This window comes from Sorex fumeus, unplaced genomic scaffold (genome assembly GCF_029834395.1).
Source record: "Sorex fumeus unplaced genomic scaffold, SorFum_2.1 ptg000019l, whole genome shotgun sequence".
NCBI lineage: Eukaryota > Metazoa > Chordata > Mammalia > Eulipotyphla > Soricidae > Sorex > Sorex fumeus.
The window spans coordinates 7,637,858-7,660,320 of record NW_026606076.1 but is presented as its reverse complement, the minus strand read 5'-3'; the positions used below and the strand labels follow the sequence as shown (position 1 = coordinate 7,660,320).

Below are 22,463 nucleotides of genomic sequence, written 5' to 3'. Positions count from 1 at the left end.
TGGGGGCATTGGTGGGAGGTGATACAGGAAATATTGGTGGTGGAAAATGTACACTGGTTGGAGAATGGGTGTTGGAACATTGTACGACTGAAACTCAATTACAAAAGTTTTGTAACTATCTCATGATGATTCAATAAACAATTAAAAAATAATTTTCACAGACATATACTTCCTTTAAAACAAACATTTTTAAAGGTTCACTCACACGCTTCTTTCTTTTAAGTTTTGGGTTTGGGTCACACCTGGCTATGCTCAGGGGTTACTTCCGGCTCTGTACTCAGAAATGACTCCCGGTGGTTCTTGGGAAATCAATCCTATAGGATGCCGGGGATCAAACCTGGGTCAGCTGTGTGCAAGGCAAACACCATTCCTGCTGTCCTGTCACTCCAGCCCCTCACCCACATACTTTTGATGAATCACCCTTTGTACGTATTTTCTTTTTCTTTGCACATATCTCTTATTCTTACATTTCTTTTGCCCTTTGGGGATTAGATCTCTTTCTCAATACTGCCTGATATCTTATCATCATAGAAACCATTCTCCTTGACATTTGACTACAGATCACCTTTCTATTTTCCTTGCATATTTGAGTCTGTGCATCTTCATAGAATATGAAACTAGAGCTTCTAGATAAATTCTTCTTTTCCGGTTTCCTTGGATCTCAATATGAAATTGACTCTGAGCCACTAGTACGACGCTGGTTGGTTACTTTGATGATCATAAAATATCATGGAGTGACAGGTCAAGGTCTTATCAGGCCTTAGTTCCTGTGTTCACAGCTGGGTCAGGTCACTGTAGGGCTAGGTGATTTTTCCTACTCCTAGGAATTCTATTGCCATGGCAGGTCCTTTCCTATCTACCTGTCTACCTACATCACTTGCTGAACTATCTCCCAGGCCCATACATGGATTTTTTTTTCCTCTTTGGGTCACACCCAGCATTGCTCAGGGGTTGTTCCTGACTCTTCACTCAGAAATTACTCCTGGCAGTGCTGGGGGACCTTATGGGATGCTGAGGATCGAACATAGGTTGCCCATGTGCAAGGAGAATGTCCTACCTGATGTACTGTCTCTCCAGTCCTGGATTTCTTAAGAACACTTTATTCTGGGGCTGGAGCGATAGCACAGTGGGTAGGGAGTTTGCCTTGCACATGGCCAATACGGGTTCGATTCCCAGCGTCCCATGTGGTCCCCCAAGCACTGCCAGGAGTAATTTCTGAGCACAGAGCCAAGAGCCCCCAGCATCGCTGGGTGTGACACACACACACATACACACACACACAATCCACTTCATTCTTAAAAGACTTACATATTTGTTAAATGCAAACTGTTATTAAAATTATGTCAGTAGTCCCCACAGGTAGCTTTTGTGAGACAGGGAAGAGAGACACTTTCTCCTGATCTGCGCCTGCCACCCACAGACTCAGCTGGGAAGACTAGGACTGGTAAAGTCTTCGATGATGAGCCCCTACACCGAACCGGTCAGGGCCCCATTAGCCTCACCAGGTGGCTGACAAGCCACACCTGATGCCCTCTTGGTCCTCTTGGCATGGGAGTTGATCCCCAACACCTAACTCCTGAGGGAGCCACGGACTCAGGTTGGAGCAAGAAATTGCTCTTTGCAGGAAAGAAAAATTAGTTCCAGGGTATCAGATTCTTGTTGTGCCTCGCAGAAAGGAATTTCAGGAGCAGATGAGCAGTAAAGTAAAATAGATTTTAATTGAAGGTTTTTGAAGGTGAGGAAGGAGGGAAAGTGAGTGAGTGAGAATAACGCACTCAAGGGAGAATGTGGGCTCCCCCAAGGACGGAGAGAACCTTTACACACATACCCCCAGCATTAGACAGGAAAGTCCACAAGAAGGGAGATGCGGGTGACACATGTGCTTGAACACATAGCCACAAGCAGCACATGGGCTCGGGCAGCATATGCACACCCTCCCTCTGTTCAAGGTGGCTTTTTTAGGGTTTTCCCAAGCCGCCCCAAAGTGGTGCTTTCTAGCTAGGTAAGAGTCCGTTGCTAGGGTTGTTGTTAAGAGGGTAGAGTTGGGAGTGGTCATCTCTGAATCTCCTTTTCTTGACCTTTGCTCCAGCTGTATCTTCTTTCAGAGTGTCCAGCCTTCTCCGATCTGGGCTAGCTGAGGGTTAAATAGATTAAAGGAAGGGGTCTCATGTAAATCCCTTCAGGCTCTTTCTGTAGGGAGGGGTCCAGTCTCCTCAGGGTCAGTTGCTGGAGATGGTCTTATCAGTCCCTGCTTTCTGTATCCACAAGGTGGGTCAGACTTAGGACTGGTGGCTTTATTACTTTCCAGAAATTTCATTGCCATATGCGTGCCTGTGTGAGAGTGTGTGTGGTGGGGGGGGGGGGGAGGGGGGAGAGGGCTTCCCTAACGATTAGTCACAAGGTGTAATACAACTGGGGAAAAAAAGAATATATCTAACAACCAAGCAGTGTTTACAATTCCTAAAAAAAATAGATTTCTTAAGAGCACTTCATTCTTAAAAGACTTAAGTACTCACTTATTAAGCAGGTGTAGGATTTTGTCGTAGGCAGGCCGGTAGATAGGGAAGGCTCTCTTCCAAGGAAATGGCAGTGAATTTCCTGCATAGTAATAATATCCAATACCCTTGAAACTGCAAAAACCAACAGGAACTGAGGCTTCACCTGGCTGGTGCCAATAAGAGACCTAGAGATGGCTGGACCCCTAAGGAGGTAACAGAATTGCGCATAGACAGGAACTGCAATCAAAGACTTGAAGGAGATTGAAGCGGTTCTTTTATGACAATACCTGATCAAACCCCACCTCCAGCAGAAAACTCCAGAACTCCAGAACAAGGCACCCGTGAGAATAAGAATATGAAAGCCCGTCTTCAAGGCCACTCAAAGCTTCTCTGCTTTGGGGAAACCCGCATTCCCTCTTGAGTGCATTACTCTTTCTCCCGCTTTCTCTCCCTCCTTCCTTTTCCTAAAAAGCTCCAAATAAAATCTGTTTTACTTTACTGCTTGTCTACTCCTGAAATTCTCTACTGGGAGGTGAGAAAAGAACCCCCAGCCCTGGATAAGGCCTGGACTGACTTCTGCAAAGAGCAAATCCTTGCTCCAACCTGAGTTTGTGACTCCCGGAGAAATCAGGTGGTGGGGCTCAACTTCTGTGTCTAAAAGACAGAACAGGCATCAGGTATGGCTTGATGGCCACTTGGTGGAGCTGTCGGGGCTCTGGCCGGGGAGGAGCAGGGGCGTCACAGACTTTGTCAGTCCCAGTCTTCCCAGTGGAGCCTGGAAGTGGTGGAGGCGGATAGGGAGAAAGTGACCGTCTCTCTCCTCCCCGCCTCACGTGAGCCACCCGTGGGGTCCACCGACATCAGTTTGGTGACTACAAAAGCACATCTGCAGTGAAGAATCCCATGAGGAAGGAGGTAATCTGTGAAAAATCTGCTGTGGAGGTATGCTCCCTTGGAAATCCTTAGAGGGATTGGGGGAGGAATGTGATAACCTCTGTGTGAATGTGAGGTCCTCCTATCAGGCGTGATTTTGTGGCTCCACGACCTGGCACTCTTAAAGTCCCTCTAAGTCACGGAGCTCAAGTGGGCTGCCTGCGATTCCACGGAGGACATGTGCAGTTGAGGGTGGCACTGGCATAGGTGCCGGTTGCAAGTCAGAGCGCTGAGCCATTATGGCTAAGCCCTCCACTAGCCAGGCAAAGCAAAGAATGGTCTCCATGAAGGAGGCACCCCTCCTTCGTCAGTCTCACATTGATGTCGGTGAGCCCCATGGGTGGCTTATGTGAAGCGGGGAGGAGAAAGACGGTCACTTTCTCCCAATCTGCCTCTGCCACCCAGGACCCAGGGTTACTGGGATCTTGTCTCGCCTTGCAGAAACAAATTTCAGAAGTAGACAAGCAATAAAGTAAAATAGGTTTTACTTGGAGGTTTTGAAGGGAAGGAGGGAGAGAAAGTGGGAGAGAGTGAAGAGAACGTGCTCAAGAGAGAATGCGGTCTTCTCCAAGGGCGGAGAGAGCCCCTACACACATCCCAGCATTAGACAGGAAAGTATGAAAGTCCACATCTTAAGAGGGGAGATGCAGGCGACACATGTGCTCAGTCACATGTGCTCGGCCACATGGGCTCCGGCAGCATCTTGTGTGCCCTCTCTTTGTTCAAAGTGGCCTTTATAGAGGCTGGAGCACAGCGGGTAGGGCATTTACCTTGCACGCAGCAAACCCAGGTTTGATTCCCAGCATCCCATATGGTCCCCTGAGCACCGCCAGTAGTAGTTCTTGAGTGCAGAGCCAGGAGTAACCCCGTGCATCGCCGGATGGGACCCAAAAAGAAAAAAAAAGTGGCCTTAATAGGTTCCTCCAACCTGTCCGGATGTGGGGCTTCTACCTAGGTCAAAGACCGTTGCTAAGGAGGTTGCTAAGGAGGTTGGGAGTGGTGATGGTCTTTGAAATTCCTCTCCTGGCCTTTTGTTTCTGCAGGAGCTTTTCTGGGTATGTAAATAGGAGTGGATCTTATCAGGCCTTAGTCCCTGTTTTCTACAGGACTGGCCTTTGCAACTTCAGAGCTATTCCCAGGAAATTTACTGCCACGACTGGCGAGGGGGCCTTCCCTAGCTGCCTGCTTGCCTGCCTGCATCAACCTCACCGTTCATTCTGGGAGAGATGGGAGGAAAACCCACTAGTGAAAAGATTCTGGGATGTTAAAACCAGGATATCAACAACCAAGCAGAAATCCTTTCCCCACTTTAGTCTCAGTCAAACTAGAGATCAGCCAGAGGCCAATTTAAATGCTAATGACGGCAGCCAGGTGGTTTCACTCTAGGCAATTTAAGACAAAAAAAAAAAAAAAGTAAAAGGCAGGGGCTGGAGCGATAGCGCAGCGGGTAGGGCATTTGCCTTGTCCCCCTCTGACCGAAATTCGATTCCCAGCATCCCATATGGTCCCCAAGCACCACCAGGAGTAACCCCTGTGCATCGAAGAGTGTGACCTAAAAAGAAAAAAAAAATAAAGGCAGTGGAGACTAAGCTAAGAAAGCCAGAACTTTTTCTCTGTTCCCCTTCTAAGTAGCAAGGTTTCCCAAAACCCATGGCAATACTGCCCTGGAGGGGGTGGACGATTGGGAAGCCCCAGGGATGTCTGGGGTAGCTCAGAGATCACCGATTGGAACCGTCTTGGCTCATGATTCTTAGATTCAGGCTAGGCAGATATGCAGTTGTGGTTATGTTCGCGCTGGACCCCCTGTTAAAGTCACAACACTCTAGCCACCAGGGGACAAAGCCCCGTGGGAGATATTAAAGAGATCAAGAGAAACATTTGCCAAGGAACCATCCTCTTTTTTTTTTCTTTTTTATAGGTGGCACTCAGGAAATATGGGCAATTCTAATTCAATCCCCAAAGATTCCCCTTTGGGTTGCTTATTAAAACATCGGAAGAGCTTCCGATTAGATAGTTTAAATAAGGAGCGTCTTGTTGACCTCTGTAACATCACATGGCCTGAGTATAAACTAGAGCACGGGCAAAGGTGGCAGTGTATGGCAGCTTGCATTACCAGGACATTTTGCAGTTAGATCGTTTTTGCAAGAAGCAAAAGAAGTGGGATGAAATCTCCTATGTCCAAGCCTTCATGGCACTCTATCAGGATTCAGAGAATAAAAAGAGCTGTCGCATCCGCTACGCGCACGTCTCAGAAGCAGAACCATACCCTAGAGATGATATTTTGGTGTTAAACTCCCCACAAACTGCACGTTCTGGAGCAGGGGAGGTTCCAGCCCCGCTGGAGGGTGTGACTGCGACTCCGCCTCTGACTTCGCCTTCTCCCCGGACCCCGCCTCCTCCCGTGACTCCGCCCCCTGCTGAGCATGCTTCAATCTCACGGGCTCTGCTTGGCCCCAATGAGCTCTGTCTCCTTCCAAAGTCACACCCGGCAATTCAGATGCCTTTTAGTTCAAGGCTTCCAGACTTGGCAGTCCGACAGCATTCTGTCCCCCCCTTAGAGGAAAGGAGTTCAGAAAAAAGTACAAGCGGGAAAGCCCACTATGATCTTCAAGCAGCTCAGGAGGGCAGCCCCTCCTCGGAAGAGGGGGGTGCTAGTAGGAGAGTTCCCGGTGCTCATGCGCGGAAAGCAGCTCCGGCGTGTAACTCCCCCTCGGAGGATGAGGCTAGTGCAGAAGATTGTGTCTACAGAGGAGCCTGCTGCCACTCCAAAGCGGCTCCGGCGTGCCCCTCTTCACTGGATGCCAGCCCGGTAAAGTGCACGCAGAGCGGTGCCCCCTATCATCCTAAACATGATAAACCGGTCCAGATGTTTCCCGTAAGGAAAGTGCCGAACAGAGAGGCAGGCCTAGTGAAGGGTCCTGTGCCCTTTTCAATGAGTGACCTTCACTGCTGCAAACAACAGCTTGGGCATTTTGGGGAGGAGCCTTCAAAGTTTACAGAGGAATTTAGGGCCCTCACCTACACTTTTGAGCTCACCTGGGATGATGTACACGTACTCCTGTCCAGCTGTTGCACCCCAGAAGAAAAGCAACAGATTATAACCGCTGCACAGGCCTATGCAGATGAACTCAGGACTGCAGACCCGGATTACCCCGTGGGTTTCACAGCGGTTCCCTTAGCAGACCCGGAATGCGATTATCAAACCCCAGCAGGCAGGAAAAGGCGAGATCTCATGATTAACTGTTTAATATCAGGGATGAAAAGGTGCGTCACTCAGGCTGTTAATTTTGACAAGCTGAGGGAAGTTACGCAGGAGAAAGATGAAAATCCTTACCAATTTCGGGAAAGGTTGGTAGAGGCAATGAGGAAATATACAAACACAGATCCCCAGTCTGAGGAGGGAAGAATCCTGATAGCCGCTTCCTTTTTAAATCAGAGTGCCTTTGACATAAGGAGGAAACTTTAACGGTCAGCCGTAGGACCCCACACCCCTCTAAGCCAGCTTGTTGCGGTTGCTTGCAGTGTATGTTACAACCGAGAGCAGTTGGAGAAAGCCAAGAAAGCCCAAAGAGGTCGGCTTAAACGACAACACCAGGCTCAGTTGATAGCAGCTGCTGTCCAGGGGGTCCTGAGATCTCAAGGTGACCCTAGAGGCAGATCCGCAGCTGGAAGATTCCAGAAGCGCCATTCCAGAGAGCAGAGCTTCAACTATGGGAGAGGCCTGAGGTCATCCCTGGCTCCTGACTCCAACGTGGTGATTACAAACGTTGGGCCTTGGGTTACCTTTGATGTTGCGGGTAGGGATATCGATTTTTTGATTGATACGGTAGCCACCTACTCTGTCCTTGGCCAATCTCCTGGAACACTTGATGTAGGCAGGCAGGCAGATGGGAAGGACCCCTTCCAAGGCAACGGCAGAAAATTTCCTGGGAAGTAATAGCCCAGAAGTTGCAAAAGCCGACCTTGCAGAAAACAGGAACCAAGGCCTGAGGAGGCTGGACACCCTGCAGAGATGGCAAACTTCAGCAGAGAGACACAATTAAGGACTTAAACTTAGATTCACCAGAAACTTCAAAGATGTTCCTTTGATATAAAAGCTGATCAACCCTCACCTCTGTCAGAAGACTCCAGATTAAGGCATCCCTAAGAATATGCATGGGGGCTGGAGCGATAGCACAGCGGTAGGGCATTTGCCTTGCACGCAGCCAACATGGCCAACCGGAGTTTGATTCCTCCGCCCCTCTCAGAGAGCCCGGCAAGCTACCGAGAGTATCTCGCCCGCACGGCAGAGCCTGGCAAGCTCCCCGTGACGTATTCGATATGCCAAACACAGTAACAACAAAGTCTCCAATGGAGACGTTACTGGGCCCGCTCGAGCAAATCGATGATCAACGGGAGGGCCTTTAATTTTTATTAATTTAAGAATATGCATATAAAAGTCAATCATAAAGGCTATTTAGGATTCTCCTTTTTGGGGGAAGCCGGCACTCTCTCTTGGGTGCCTCTCCCCTCTTCTCTCCCTTTCCCCCTCCCCCTTCCTCTGTCTCTTCAACTTTCCCTAACCCCCTCCCTCCCCTCCAAAACCTCCAAATAAAACTTTTTTTTAAAATTTCACTGCTTGTCTACTCCTGAAATTCTTTTCTCCGGGGGTGAGACAAGAACCCAGTAACCCTGGGTCCCAGGTGGCAGAGGCGGATGGGGAGAGAGTGACCGTCTTTCTCCAACCTGCTTCACATAAACCACCTATGGGACCCACCGACATCACACTCTCAGCAGACTCACGTGCAGTGTGACCCAGGTTGGCCCGGATACCTTCGAGCAATAGCGGCAACTGGTCTTATAGTAGAGGAATCCATACGCTTGCTCTAGGAAAACGGCTGGAGGTTCTGACTCCCCATAAGATCCAGAGTGTGCTGGAAGGCCGTTGATGGCTGACAGGTGGGAGACTGGAAAATTACCAAGCTCTGCTTTTATATTCTCCAGAAGTGATCCTTAGGACATGTCCAGCAAGCTTTATTCCTCTCCCTGAGGAAACCCATGAGACTTGAGATCACAAGTATGTGGAGCTGATGAAACAAATGTTTTCTACCAGGCTGATTTCTTTATTATTTATTTTTTCTTTTTGGGTCACACCCAGTGATGCTCAGGGCTTACTCCTGGCAGTGCTTAAGGGGCCACATGGGATGCCGGGGATCAAACCTTGGTCGGCCATGTGCCAGGCAAATGCCCTACCTGCTGTGCTATCGCTCCAGCCCCTTTACCAGGCTGATTTAAAGGAGGCAGCCCTGGACAACCCAGGTGCAACTTGGTTTACTGATGCTAGCAGCCTAGTCCATGAAGGAGCTTAGAAAGCTGTATTCTATCGTCAGTCTGACCAGGATGGTGGAAACCAAAGCCTTGCCAGCGAGTACTCTGCCCAAAATACAGAATTAATTGCTCATACCCAAGGCTCTCAATTGGCTGAAGAGCTGAGAGTAAACATCACTGAATATAAATATGCCTTCTTAAGCCTACCTCATGAGCTAGGGGAGAGGGCAGCTGGGATAGAGAAGGGATCACTAAGTCAATGATGGTTGGAGGAATCATTAGGGATGGGAGATGTGTGCTGAAAGTAGCAAACATGATAGCCTCTCAGTATCTATATTGCAAACCATAATGCCCAAAAGTAGAGAGTATGGGGGAAATTGTCTGCTATAGAGGCAGAGGGAGGGCTTGAAAGGGGGGGAGTATACTGGGGACATTGGTAGCGGAGAATGTGCGCTGGTGGAGGGATGGGTGTTCGATCATTGTATGACTGAAACTCAAACATGAAAGTTTTGTAACTAAATAAATAGTCCTTCTTAGTCTTACATGCACATGTGGCCATTTGGAAGGAGGGAGGATTTTTATTTTATTTTTTATTGAATCACTGTGAGATACAGTTACAAAACTTTCATGTTTGAGTTTCAGTCATACAATGATTGAACACCCACCCCTCCACCAGTGCACACTCTCCACCACCAACTTCCCCAGTATTAAACCACTGCCACCACCCCTTTCCAAGCCTCCCTTGCCTCTATGGCATTAAAATAAAAAATAAAAGTTAAATTTAAAAAAAAACTGGATGCTGTGTGTACATTCCAGACTATACTGCAAATGTATCTAACTTTCTAGATGACAACACAGACACAAGTCTTTTGAGGACTCTTCTCCAAGTCTGTGGGACTGGATTGATTGGTGATTTGGAGGAGGGTGGACATGGCTAAAGAAATTATTCCTTTTCATTCTTATAATCATAGGGATAGGTACGGCATTCATTATTTGTTTCCATTTCTATTGCCTTAACTTAACATCTCGGTCAGAGTGTTGGCAAATGTTGCAGAACACTCTTCCCTTACTAGGTTAGAGAGAACCTTCTCCTCCTAGATCTAATCATTTCAAGGTGACATGCCTCAGTCTAATTGGTCTGATCTTTTCCTTTAAAGTGTTTATAACTTCAGGAACCCACCCAGTTCGTTGTCTGGGGCCCATTAAAAACTCAGGTAGCATGAAATTTCACCCCTTGTGCAGGCAGGTTTGCAGTTCCTTTGTCAGCATGAGGCAGCTCCAGGAGATGGAACTTCAACTATATTCCTCTTAAAGGTTTAAGGTGGTGAAATCTCTAGGGGGAGAATATGATGTAGGTAGTCAGGTAGATACGGAAGGCCTCCTCCCAAGGCAATGACAGTGAATTTCCTGGGAAGTAATAATATTCAATAGCCCTGAAGCTGCAAAAACCAATAGAAACTGAGGTTCATCTGGTTCACCTGGTGCCAGTAACAGACCCAGAAAAGGCCGGACCCCTATGGAGGTGACAGACTTCAGTAGAGACAGGAACTGCAATCAGACTTGAAGGAGAGGGGCTGGAGCAATAGCACAGCGGGTAGGGCATTTGCCTTGCACGCGGCCAACCCGGGTTTGATTCCCAGTATCCCATATGGTCCCCTGAGCACTGTCCAGAGTAATTCCTGAGTGCAGAGCCAGGAGTAATCCCTGTCACATCGCGGGTATGAACCAAAAAAAAGCAAAAAAAAAAAAAAAGACTTGAGGGAGATTCACAGGAAGTTTCAAAGCTGTCCCTTATGACAATACCTGTTCAAACCCCTCCTCCACCAGACCAAGGCACCCCTGAGAATAGGCATATGCCTTCAAGGCCACTCAAGGCTTCTCCGCCTTTGGGGAATCCTCCCTGCTCTTGCTTGAGTGCATTACACTACTCTCCCATTTTCTCTCTCTCTCTTTCTCCTTCCTCTTCCTAAAAAAAAATCCAAATAAAATCTGTTTCACTTCACTGCTTGTCTACTCCTGAAATTCTTTTCTGCAATGTGAAACAAGAACCCTGAAACCCTGGGTAAGGCCTGGGACTGACTTTTCTGCAAAGAGCAAATCCTCACTCCAACCTGAGTCTGTGACTCCCTGAGAAATGAGATGGCGGGGATCAACTCCCGTGCTAAAAGACTAAGCGGACATCAGGTGTGGCTTGATGGACACCTGGTGGGGCTGGCAGGGGTGGGTGGGTGGGGGTATGCTGAACTGGGGCTCATCACAGACTTTATCAGTCCTACTTCTCAGTGGGTCCTGGGGTGGCAGAGGTGGGTTGGGAGAAAGTGACCATCCCTCTTCATCCCGCCTCACATAAGCCTTGTGAGGTCCAGTGACATCAGTTTCAATAAAGACTAGTGACCAAGTAGAATACAATCAAAGAAAAGGATTTATTTCACAACCAAGCACTTTTTATAATTTTTCAAAAATGGAAACTTTGATACCATATTTTTCCTTTCCTGGGAAAATTATATATACATGTCTACATTTATATCACTGAACTCACTCTGCTTACAGAGATCATGTATCAAGCTCATAGGTCTAGGACCCTGGGTCTTTGGTCCATGTCTCATGTGCAGAGATTATGTATCAAGCTCATGGGTCTAGGATCCTGGGTCTTTGGTTCATGTCTAGCGTGTCTGCCAGAGTCACTATTTCTGCGTCAGGGGAGCGGTGCTGCTGACAAATGTGTTTCTTTCTTCTTTTTTTTTTTTTGCTTTTTTTGGGTCACATCTGCAATGCTCAGGGGTTCCTTCTGGCTTTGCCGCAGGAATACTCCTGACGGTTACTTGGGGAACTATATGGGATGCTGGGGATCGAACCCAGGCTCCCTCCCACTGTACTGTCTCTCGGGCCCCCAAACTTGATTCTTTGCTTTGTTCACAATGGGCTTTCTCTGGCTTTCTCAACAACTAAGAGGATTCTGAGTAAACGGCCTCAAGCAAACTCTAATGCCTGTGACAGCAGCTCCCTGTAAACTTCTGCCCCCCTGTAAACTTCTGCAAAAGCCTGGGTTCAGGCTTAGGGACGTTTACTGCACCATTAAAAATTAACCACCTCATAGACAGAGCCTTGACTGTCCTATACATAAAATATTTATTGCTTCAAACCAGTAATCATGAAAAAGAGAAGAACAACATTGTTTGTCATTGAATAAATCTCTTAATCAATCCTGGCTAGACTTTAACACATTCAAGTTCCTTAGTAAATCAGGACAAATGTCTTTGGAATGGGCTTTCTCAAAGACTAGTCTCTTCAGTGTGGTCTGTTCAGCCCGTTCTCTGGACCTTATTATCCTGAGGCAGAAATTTTGAATCATGAGTTATTTATTGGTTTGGAATTCCTGACCTCAACTTCATATTTGATATGGGTAATTGTGAGCTTTGAGTTATGCTCAAGCTTGGAGATAGCGTAAGCTGTGTGTTAGGGATGTTTACTGCACAAAAATTGCCCCAAGTAGGGGCTGGAGTGATAGTACAGCAGGTAGGGCATTTGCCTTGCACGTGGCCAACCCGGGTTCTACTTCCAGCATCCCATATGGTCCCCTGAGCACCACCAGGAGTGATTCCTGAGTACAAAGCCAAGTGTCACCTCTGAGCATCGTTGGGTGTGACCCAAAAAGAAAAAAAAATTGCCAAATACTCTCTGGTGGAGGGATCATTTATGACTGGAATGTAATTATGAAAGTTTGTAAGTCTGTAACTGTACCTCACAGTAATTCATTAAAAAAAATAAGTATAAAAAATGATAAATATGTTACTTGGGGAAAAAAGGGTCAAGTACTCCCAAGGGAGCTGCCAGCTCTGTCGGAGACCCAGTACCCAGAGTGTGAGGAGAGATACTGATTGTCCGGGTTCTCTCTAGTCCACAGTTTACACATCTAAGTCAAATGTAATCTCCCTGAGCTCCACTTCTGAAATATGTCCCTTACAACCCCACAGAACGGGGTTCTACACATAGAGTGGATGTTAGACCCGGACCTGCAGCCCCAGAATCACACAGGAATCGTGGGATTCTGGTTTCAGGAACCATCTGCTGAGTCAGTATCTGCCTGTGACCTTGATGCCTGCAGAAAAGGGACTTGGAGAAGGGCCGATCTGAATGTTTCCTGACGTTCTCCATTTGACTTTTTTGGTGAATAACTCTAGGTGTTTGCTTGATGAGCTGTGGAATTTTGCTACATGCAGGGAAAATTATGATCTATCCCATGAAACAATTAAGGTCAAAACAAATTCTGAAAATGGCGCTTATAATTGCCCTCTGCGGCAGTAAGAAAGTTGAAGCCTGAGATATACTATAGCAGGTTGCACTCAGCTGACCTGAGGTTGATCCCTGGTACCCAATATGGTCCCTCAAGTCCTCCATGAGTGATCGCTGAGTGCAGAGCCATGAGTAAGACCTGAGCATCACCAATAAACAAAATCCAAAAAACAAACAAAAACACAGGATAAAGTTATGTTTACTCCTACTCGCTAATGATTTCAGACATTTTCAATAATGAATTAATATCTACTTATTGAATTTTCTATATATGATTAGGTTTTTACATGAGTATCTCTCTAGGTCATTAGTTGGGATCCAGTGACATTTATTAACTTCTCATGTAAATGTGAAATTCCTCCTTGGTTTGGCAAAAGTGACACCAAGTGAAGGGCTGTGGGGTCCATCTCTGCTAATCTCAGGGGTTGTGTCTGCACTGTACGGATGCACTGAAGATGCAGGGACCTTCGCTAAGAGCCACGTCCCACTTCATTGTGATCTGACCCAGGGTTGGGACAGTCCTGGGAGATGACCCCTCAGTGAATCAGGGGCTCAGGGAGGAGGAAACAGTTGGTTACACCTGACTCCTAACACACTCTCCTGGCACCTGAGCCCCTGCAGAAAATTTCCATCCTGTGTGGACCAGTGACCCTTGGGGAACGGGCGCTCTCAGAGGCTGGAGTAGAAAGGAAACAGGCTAATGAGCCAACACAGCAGCTGTAAATACTCCTCTGCTTGGTCCCTTGCGTGTTCACTCTGGCGATGCATGGGGCCTGGATGATGCTTTTGCAGTCCTGAATGTGTCCGTGGAACGAAGCTTCCTCTCCTTCCTGCTGCCTTGTCTGAAGTCCAGACTGCACCATCAAACTTGCAGGGAGGAATCTGTTTGCACTCAGAGGCTTCCTCTTGGATTGCACCCAGGTGAGTTCAGCTGTCAGGCAGCCTCTGCGGGGAGTGAAAGACACCTGTCACAGAGAATGATCAGCAAGGCTGCTTCCCTGAGGTCTCGTTAGAGATAAAGATATCCCGCATTCTAGGAGGGGCAGTAGAGTTTCTATATGGCAGGATCTTTTCCACATTTTCTCTCTTTCCTTCTCCCTCAGAATTAATGAGGCTCCCTCTAAAGTACCAGCCCCACTCTTCACTGGGCTGGTTGTTTAGCCCAGGCATCAATTAATAACTTTTCATTTATGTCTAAGATACTTCATGATAGTTCGTAGTATGGCAACAATATATACCTTTTGTGGTCTTTCATAAGGCTTACAGAATTGGTAAATATGCCAAGTCACAAAATATTTATTTCACAATTAAGAAAAGATCTAATTTCTACCCTGGGTGAATATGTTCCATAGAAAGTTCTGGGAAATTTCCACAGATATTTCATCAGCAATACTGGAACAGATGGGTGGGGTCTGGGGATGCTCTGAACGTTCCCAGGTCACAGGACAGAAGCCACCAGAGTGTGACTTGGACAGAGGATCAATAGCCCCAGGATGATAGAGCATTTATGCTTTTAGTGCCATCTTCAAATGGTTTCTCCAACATTCAGACTTCACAAATCGGCCCCGATAGTTAAGGTAGCCCCTGAAAATGGCGTGAAAATCCATTCACAAGGTGTGATTCAGAGGATTTTGCAAAGTTGACTGTTGTGATCTAGATTTCTTTACATCTCACAAATGATTGCTGACAGAGGCCCCTGTTTGGATTTGCCTGCTATTTCCATAGCCCCTGCAGTCTATGCACGTTTTCCTAAACCCAACTGTCCCTTCAATTATTGAGGAGATCACCTGAGGACCTCATGGGGAGCCCAGGATCCCCTCAGGGATACTTAGCCAACTCAGCTGGAAGGTTTCATAATAGGATCCAGAAATTTGGCATTGCTCAGAAATCCTACCCAGATGAGTTGAAATGTCATGTAGATTCTATAGATGCTTGTTTGACAAAACGAAAGGCAAGAACATTTACCTCAGGCCACCTAAGAATTACCAGCCTAGCTCAGATAGCAGAGTGTGTGTTTTAGAGTTGAGTATTTTATATATATATTAAAAATAATATATAATGTAAAATATGCATATAAAATATTTTATTATTTATATTATAAGTGGGCTGGAGCGATAGCACAGCGGGTAGGGCGTTCGCCTTACAAGCGGCCAACATGGCCGACCCGAGTTCGATTCCTCCGCCCCTCTGGGAGAGCCCGGCAAGCTACCGAGAGTATTCGATATGCCAGACACAGTAACAACAAAGTCTCCAATGGAGACGTTACTGGGCCCGCTCAAGCAAATCGACGATCAACGGGAGGGCCTTTACCTTTTTATATTATAAGTATATATCATAGTATATTATAATTTAGTATATTGCATATGCATATAGTATATTTATACATACGATTTTAGAAATAATATGTATGTAAAACAATATATACATTTTTTTTTTTTGCTTTTTGGGTCACACCTGGCAATGCTCAGGAGTTACTCCTGGTTTTGCACTCAGGAATTACTCCTGGCGGTGCTCAGGGGACCATATGGGATGCTGGGAATTGAACTCAGGTTGGCCGCATGCAAGGCAAACGCCCTACCCGCTGTGCTATTGCTCCAGCCCCTATACATTATTTTTTAATTGAATCACCATTAGATACAGTTACAAAAATTTCATTTTTGAGTTTCAGTCATACAATGACCAAACATCCATCCATCCATCAGTGCACATTCTCCACCACCAATATCCCCAGTATAACTCCCCTCCTTTCCAACCCTCCCCCTGCCTTTATGGCAGACAATTTACCCCAATAGTCTGTCTCTGCTTTGGGGCATTATGGTTTACAATATAGATGCTGAGAGGCCGTCACGTTTGATTCTTTATCTACTTTCCACACATATCTCCCATCCCAAATGATTCCTTCAACCATCATTGACTTAGTGATCCCTTCTCTATTCCAGCTGCCTTCTCTCCCAGCTCATGAGACAGGTATCCAACTATGGAGCAATATTCCTGGCCCTTGTGTCTACTGTCCTTGGGTGTCAGTCTCATATTTATACATATTATTTTTAATAACCAAAATGCAAGTGATTATTTAAGAAACAATACAGAAGTCAATTCTGGTAATTACGTGATAATAATACAGTGTAAAGTAGAAGAGGAAAATGAGTGTCATTTTTCAGGAAAAGTGGAAGTCCAAAGATCTTTGAATTTAACAGAAATGTGTAAATATTGCAGTTGATATCCGGGGCTATCCTGTGAACACTGATTCTCAATGAGTAGTGTGAACATTGCACTTGACTATCTGTATACAAGAAAGACCCAGATAAAAATAATGTGTGAACAAATCTGCAATAACAGACAGTACATACTGTGGTATCCACTCATGAAGGTGTTCATGAGAGAGAAAAGTATGGACATGGAAAAGGATGTGCTAACAAGTTTTATTTTCTAATTAATTCATTTTCCGCATGTCCAGACATATTTGCATACTGAGACACATGTCTATTTTTTTTCATGTAAACTGTTTCTTGAGCCATTTGCTTAGTATGATGGGAAAACAATGGTTTTGCTCCTGTTTTTCATGGATTTATTCAAAACAATGACAGCTTTTATGTTGTTTCCATTAAACTCATTTATGCATATACAGTTATATCGGGGGGGATATGTGAAGTTTTACTAGTTTTTTAGAGTCAGTTGGGACCCTCTTTTTATATCTTGGGGAGTTTGTTTCAGTTGAAAGAATTAGTCATACACCTTAATATTCTGAGAGATATCCTTGCTTTAAAAGCAAAGTGACATTTGTGGAATATAAAATAACATAATATGAGACGGACACCCAAGGACAGTAGACACAAGGGCCAGGAATATTATCCCATAATTGGAATCCTGCCTCATGAGCTGGGAGAGAAGGCAGCTGGAATAGAGAAGGGATCACTAAGTCAATGATGGTTGGAGGAATCCATTGGGATGGGAGATGTGTGCTAAAAGTAGATAAAGGACCAAACATGATAACCTCTCAGTATCTGCATTGCAAACCATAATGCCCAAAACTAGAGAAAGATTATGGGAGAAATTGTCTTCCATGGAGGCAGTGGGAGGGTTGGAAACAGGGGGGGGGGGGATATACTGGGGACATTGGTGGTGAGGAGTGTTTATTGGTGGAGGGATGGGTGTTTGATCACTGTATGATTGAAACTCAAATATGAAAGTTTGTAACTGTATCTCATGGTGACTCAATAATAATAAATAAATAATAGATAACTAAAAGCAAAGTGAAAGTTCACCATATAAATACTTCCGAGTAATCACCCTTCATCACATTTTCTGTTTCTTTTCTTTTTTCTTTTTTTGCTTTCTGGGTCACATCTGGCAATGCTCAGGGGTTACTCCTAGCTCTGCACTCAGGAATTACTCCTGGCGGTGCTTGGGGGACCATATGGGATGCTGGGAATCGAACCCAGGTTGGCTGCGTGCAAGGCAAAGGCCCTACCTGCTGTGCTATCACTCCAGCCCCAACATTTTCTATTTCTTTTCATGCCTCTCTTTATTAACTTTCTTTTGGTCTATTGATCTGTTTCTCAAAGCTGCCTGATATTCTACCATCACAGAAACCATTCTCCTTGACATCTGACTATAGGTCACCTTTCTATTTTCCTTGCATATTTGAGTTCATGCATCTTCATAGAACATGAAATTTGAGCTTCTACCTGAATTTTTCTTTTCCAGTTTCCTTGTATCTCAATGTGAACTTGACTTTGAGCCACCAGTACGATGCTAGTTGATTACTTTGATGGTCATAATGTATCATGGATGACAGGCTTTGAGGGTCTTTTATTATATAAAAAAGTTTAAGGGCTGGAGAGATGGTACAGCTTGTAGGGTGCTGACTTCGCATGTGCCCAAAGCGGGTTTTGGGCAGCACAGTTTTGGGTGCTGATCCCCAGCACCCCACCTAGTTCCCCAAGCGCACTAGGAGTAACCCCTGAGCATAGACCCAGAAGTAAGCCCCAAGCACTGCCAGGGAAAGACCAAATTTTATTTTACGTATTTGTTTATTTTTTGGTTTTGCCTCTTTTTAAAATTGCTTCCTGCTTGTATTTTATTTACTTATATATATTTTTTACACGGCGCCAGGGGGCCAGTTGGTGGGTGTGACCTCTGCCTACTGGAATTTGGAGGATCTGGGTGGAGGATGCTCGACTCCAATCCGAGTAGGCTTGGAGATCTCGGCCCCGGAACCCACGTGGCTTTGTCCCTCTGCCGGTACCTTCAGGTGTGCGGAGAGTGGTCTCAGCATGGTGGTGTCTGGTCCTGGAGGTCTTCGGCTGCCGGAGCCCTGGTCGGGACGGGGGAGGAAAGCTCAACCCGTTCCCTCCAAAGGGCCCCGGTGAGGAATAGCCAGGCGCGGGGGCAGGAGACTGGCCCCCTGGCACCGTGTAATCCCATCAGTGGCCAAGACTCAGAGATTATAAAAACCAGATCCCGGAGGGAGAACAGTGCAGTCTCCTGCCCCCGCGCCTGGCTATTCCTCGCCAGGGCCCCTTGGAGGGAGCGGGTTGAGCTTTCCTCCCCGCCCAGACCAGGGCTCCAGCAGCCAAAGACCTCCAGGACCAGACACCACCATGCTGAGACCACTCTCCGCACACCTGAAGGTACCGGCAGAGGGACAAAGCCACATGGGTTCCGGGGCCGAGATCTCCAAGCCTACTCGGATTGGAGTTGAGCATCCTCCACCCAAATCCTCCAAATTCCAATAGGCGGGGGTCACACCCACCAACAGGCCCCCTGGCGCCGTGTAATCCCATCAGCGGCCAAGACTCAGACTACAAAAACCAGATCCCGGAACCGGACATCTTATTATGACATCTCATTCCTACTTTGACAAACTGGCAGGCTACCGAATGTAACCTGCCCACACGGCAGAGTCTGGCAAACTCCCTGTGTCGTACCCAGTATGCCAAATACCAGTAACAATGATGGGTCTCATTCTCCTAAAGAGCCTTGAATATAATCTCAGGGCTAGGATGAAGGAGACATTACTGGGGCCTGCTCGAGGCAATCGACGAATAACAGGATGATCTGTGATATATTTTTTATTTTTATAAAGTTGTTCACAATAAGGGCTGGAGCAATAGCACAGCGGGTAGGGCGTTTGTCTTGCAAACGGCTGACCCAGGTTCAATTCCCAGCATCCCATATGGTCCCCCGAGCACCGCCAGGAGTAATTCCTGAGTGCAGAGCCAGGAGTAACCCTTGTGCATCTTCGGGTATAACCCAAAAAGAAAAAAAAGTTGTTCACAATAGTTCATTACAGATAATATTCAAAAACAAATCCCACCACTGTGCACCTTCCACCACCATAAGAGGAAAGTGTGTGAAGATTGTTGTATTTCACCCTGGAGCCATTTAAGCCCTTATATAAGACAATACAAGCATGTACATTAAAACCAAACAAATGTGTACTACTTTTGGTACAATAGTGGGCAAGACCAAATTTTTTTTTAAAAAATGATAAATGCACCCAATCAAAGGAATATTTGTGTGACTGAGTTAAGATTGTGCTTCCAACAAAAAGAGGGATATTTTCTGCAAACACCAGCCTGTCGTTTTTGCAGCAAGCCTACAATAGGATAGGTAAGAGCAGAGTTTTGTTCTGAATATTCTCCAAGCACAGAGAATATTCTACCAGGCCTGAAGAGAGTCATCTGTCCAGAGAATCACTACAGAGCTTTCTTCATCCACAGTCCTACAGTTCGATGTGACACCAAGAAAACATTAATACAAGAACCTAAGTCATACTGTTCCCTTCCCTATTCTAACTGCCCTTTGTCCCTGACACTCTGGTAGCAATCTTTCAACCAATCCTCCTTCCTTTGTTTAACCAGCATGACAATAATAGTTGGAAATGATTACTCTGGACAAGAACTGAGTGTTGGAAGTAGCATAGTGTACACTGGTGAAGGGATGGGTGTTAGAACAGTACAACTGAAACAGAATCATGAACAACCTTGTAACTCTGTATCTCACTGTGATTCAATTTAAAAAGTAAATAATTAAAAATGAAAAAAATGCAAAATCTTAAGTCACACATGCCTGTCACATAGGATAGTAATTGTGTATCTTGACCCAAAACTTTTAGGCTTCTCCAGCACATGGAACCAGGAAACTTGACAGGAATTACAGAATTTCTTCTTCTGGGATTCTCAGAGGAGCCGGAACTGCAGCCTCTCATTTTTTACCTTTTCCTCTCCATGTACTTGGCCACTGTGCTGGGGAACCTGCTTATCATCTTGGCCGTCAGCTCAGACCCCCACCTCCACACACCCATGTACTTCTTCCTGTCCAACCTGTCCTTTGTGGACATCTGCTTCACCTCCACCACCATCCCCAAGATGCTGGTGAACATCCAGATTCACAGCAAAGTTATCTCTTATGAGGGTTGCATCACCCAGATGTATCTCTTCATACTCTTTGCAGCAGTGGACATTCTTATATTGACAGCAATGGCCTATGATCGCTATGTGGCCATCTGCCATCCCCTGCACTACACGGTCATCATGAACCCCCAGCTCTGTGGGCATCTGCTTCTGCTTTCTTGGACCATGAGTGCCCTGGATTCCTTGTTAGAAATCCTCATGGTTCTGACACTGTCCTTCTGTGCGCAGGTGGAAATTCCTCACTTTTTCTGTGAGCTCAATCAAGTGGTCCATCTAGCTTGTTCTGACACTTTTCTTAGTTATGTGGCAATGTATATTTCGGCTGCGCTCTTTGGGGTTGGTCCCTTTGCTGGGATCCTTTACTCGTACTCTAAGATCGTATCCTCCATACGTGAACTCTCCTCAGCGCAGGGGAAGTATAAAGCGTTTTCCACGTGTGCGTCTCACCTCTCTGTGGTCTCCTTGTTTTATGGCACTTCCCTAGGCGTGTACCTGAGCTCTGCTGTGACCCAGAACTCACAACGCAATACAATCGCCTCGGTGATGTACACGGTGGTCACCCCCATGCTGAACCCATTCATCTACAGTCTCAGGAACAAAGATATCAAGGGTGCTCTAACAAGTCTCCTTGGGAAGAAACAGTGAAAACGGCACATGTCCTAGAATTGGTGAACTGAATCATTTCAGGGCTCAAATCCTGAGAATAAGAAATTGTGATCTGTCAAATCAAAATGTAAGCTCGAGACCCAAATGACAATGATTAAACTTTGTTATGCGGGCTAAAAAGATAGTATATTGGCTAATGCATTTTCTTTGCATGTGGTTGACATGGGTTTGATTCCCGGCATCCCATATGGTTCCTCAAGCATAATCAGGAGTGATTCCTGACTGCAGAGCCAGGAGTAAACTTTGAGCATCGCCATTGTGTCCCCCAAATCAAAGTAAAGTAAGCAATCAAAATCAAATCAAAGGCCCTCCCATTGAAGTGGGCCCAGTAACGTCTCCATTGGAGACTTTGTTGTTACTGTGTTTGGCATATCGAATATGTCACGGGGAGCTTGCTAGGTTCTGCCGTGCGGGCGAGATACTCTCGGTAGCTTGGCGGCCTCTCCGAGAGGGGCGGAGGAATTGAACTCGGGTCGGCCATGTTGGCTGCGTGCAAGGCAAACGCCCTACCGCTGTGCTATCACTCTAGCCCCGAAAAGTAAGCAAATAAACTGTAAAATAAAGTAAGCAAATAAACTGTAAAATGTGCCTGTCACAGAGGCGAGGAGTGGGGTATAGAATCTGAGGACAGGGGCTGGAGCAATAGCATAGCGGGTAGGGTGTTTACCTTGCACACGGCTGACCTGGGTTCAATTCCCAGCATCCCATATTGGTCCCTTTAGTACTGCCAGGAGTAATTCCTGAGTGCATGAGCCAGGAGTAACCACAGTGCATTGCGAGGTATGACCAAAAAAGTTAAAAAAAAAAAAAGGAAGCTGAGGACATTCGTGGGGGAACCCTGACATTCATGTCAATAATGAAGATGGAACATGATATGTTTGAAAGTTCATTATTGATAGATTTTGTATACCACTAGTGCCTAAATTTCTTTTTTTTATATTTATTTATTTTTATTTATTTATTGAATCACTGTGGGAAAAGTTACAAAGCTTTCAGGTTTAGGTCTCAGTCATGCAAATATCAAACACCTTTCCCTTTACCAATACTTATTTTTACCACGAAGAACCCCAATAAAACCCCACCCCCCATCCCTCCCAATGCCTGCGAGGCAGAGGAATTCTAGTTGACACTCTATCTGCTTTGATTAGATTCATTGTTTAATAAAAGATGCACCACTATTATTTAGAGTTTACCCCCTCCCCCCAAATCAGACATGCTGAGAAAGCATTGTGGAGTGATTCGCTTTCTACAGCTGGTTTCAAGAATTAAATGTTGGTTTTGGATTTCCGCTATTTTGCTAATTAACCCTGGAAGTATTTCTACTGAGAGTCAGATACTTAAGAGATTG

The 22,463-nt window shown here is 46.0% G+C and overlaps 1 protein-coding gene across 1 annotated transcript; it reads left to right on the top strand.

The window, feature by feature from the left end:
* Positions 1 to 20,263: 20,263 nt before the first annotated feature.
* LOC130022495 (olfactory receptor-like protein OLF4) lies at positions 20,264 to 21,094 on the top strand. The gene is made up of 2 exons (XM_056113265.1): positions 20,264 to 20,612; positions 20,898 to 21,094. The coding sequence occupies exons 1-2, from the start codon at positions 20,264 to 20,266 to the stop codon at positions 21,092 to 21,094; spliced, it is 546 nt and encodes a 181-aa protein (XP_055969240.1).
* Positions 21,095 to 22,463: the final 1,369 nt, after the last annotated feature.